Below are 1196 nucleotides of genomic sequence, written 5' to 3'. Positions count from 1 at the left end.
TCTTTGACACATTAGTGGGCGGAGTCTTTGTTCCTGGTCGCTTTTTTAGACAGTTTTATAAGCAGCTCATTCAGGTCGCTTCACTGCGCTGTGTGTGAGTGTGTGAGTGTGTGTGTGTGTTTGTGTGTTTTATTGTGAACATTAACGCAATGTCTAACGACACGAAGGCCAAAGGAGAAGAGATCATGGAGGCTAAAGTGTTGTGGTACCCGGACTCCAAGAAGAACACGCAGATGGACCGGTTTAGGGCTCAGGTGAACCGGGACTACGGGCTAAACCTGTGTAAGTACGGGGGGGGAGGGGGGGAGTGTGTGTGTGTGTGTGTGTGTGTGTGTGTGTGTGAGAGAGAGAGTGTGTGAGAGAGAGAGTATGGTGTGTGTGTGTGTGTGTGTGTGTGTGTGTGTGTGTGTGTGTGTGTGTGTGTGTGTGTGTGTGTGTGAGTGACTGAGAGTACAGAGGGTGTGTGTGTGTGTGTGAGTGAGAGAGTACGGGGGGGGGAGTGTGTGAGTACGGCGGGGGGTGAGTGTGTGTGTGTGTGTGTGAGAGAGTACAGAGGGATGTGTGTGTGTGAGAGAGAGTATGAGTGTGTGTGTGTGTGTGTGTGAGCGAGAGTACAGAGGAGTGTGTGTGTGTGTGTGTGTGTGTGTGTGTGTGTGTGTGTGAGAGAGAGTACAGAGGAGTGTGTGTGTGTGTGTGTGTGTGTGTGTGAGAAAGAGAGAGTACAGAGGGGTGTGTGTGTGTGTGTGTGTGAGAGAGAGAGTACAGAGGGGTGTGTGAGTGAGAGAATACAGAGAGGGGTGTGTGTGTGTGTGTGTGTGTGTGTGTGTGTGCATACACACTCCTACTTGCACATGAGTCTCAGAAAGTGACATAAGAATATAATATAATAATAATCTGGTGCTTTAACACTAATTATTAGACGGACAGAGGGACAAATAGGAGCTTTATGTCACTCCACATTGACACGCCTCCTGCACTTTATGACACTCCACACTGACACGCCTCCTGCACTTTATGACACTCCACACTGACACGCCTCCTGCACTTTATGACACTCCACACTGACACGCCTCCTGCACTTTGTCACTCCACACTGACACGCCTCCTGCACTTTATGTCACTCCACACTGACACGCCTCCTGCACTTTATGTCACTCCACACTGACACGCCTCCTGCACTTTATGTCACTCCACAC

The 1196-nt window shown here is 49.8% G+C and overlaps 1 protein-coding gene across 2 annotated transcripts in view; it reads left to right on the top strand.

Annotated features, from left to right (window-relative positions):
* aacs (acetoacetyl-CoA synthetase) overlaps positions 1-1196 on the top strand; it is a 26835-nt gene continuing 25639 nt past the window's right edge. The window contains exon 1 of one of the 2 annotated variants that reach the window (XM_047818716.1): positions 1-282. In XM_047818716.1, coding sequence (XP_047674672.1) covers positions 150-282 — 133 coding nt within the window. In that variant the 5' untranslated portion in view covers positions 1-149. The remainder of the gene's footprint in view (positions 283-1196) is intronic. The other variant, XM_027143305.2, reaches the window with a different exon arrangement.

Source organism: Tachysurus fulvidraco, chromosome 9, assembly GCF_022655615.1.
Source record: "Tachysurus fulvidraco isolate hzauxx_2018 chromosome 9, HZAU_PFXX_2.0, whole genome shotgun sequence".
In the NCBI taxonomy this organism is placed as follows: domain Eukaryota; kingdom Metazoa; phylum Chordata; class Actinopteri; order Siluriformes; family Bagridae; genus Tachysurus; species Tachysurus fulvidraco.
The sequence above is the reverse complement of the archived record's forward strand: the minus strand, read 5'-3'. Positions and strand labels throughout refer to the sequence as shown.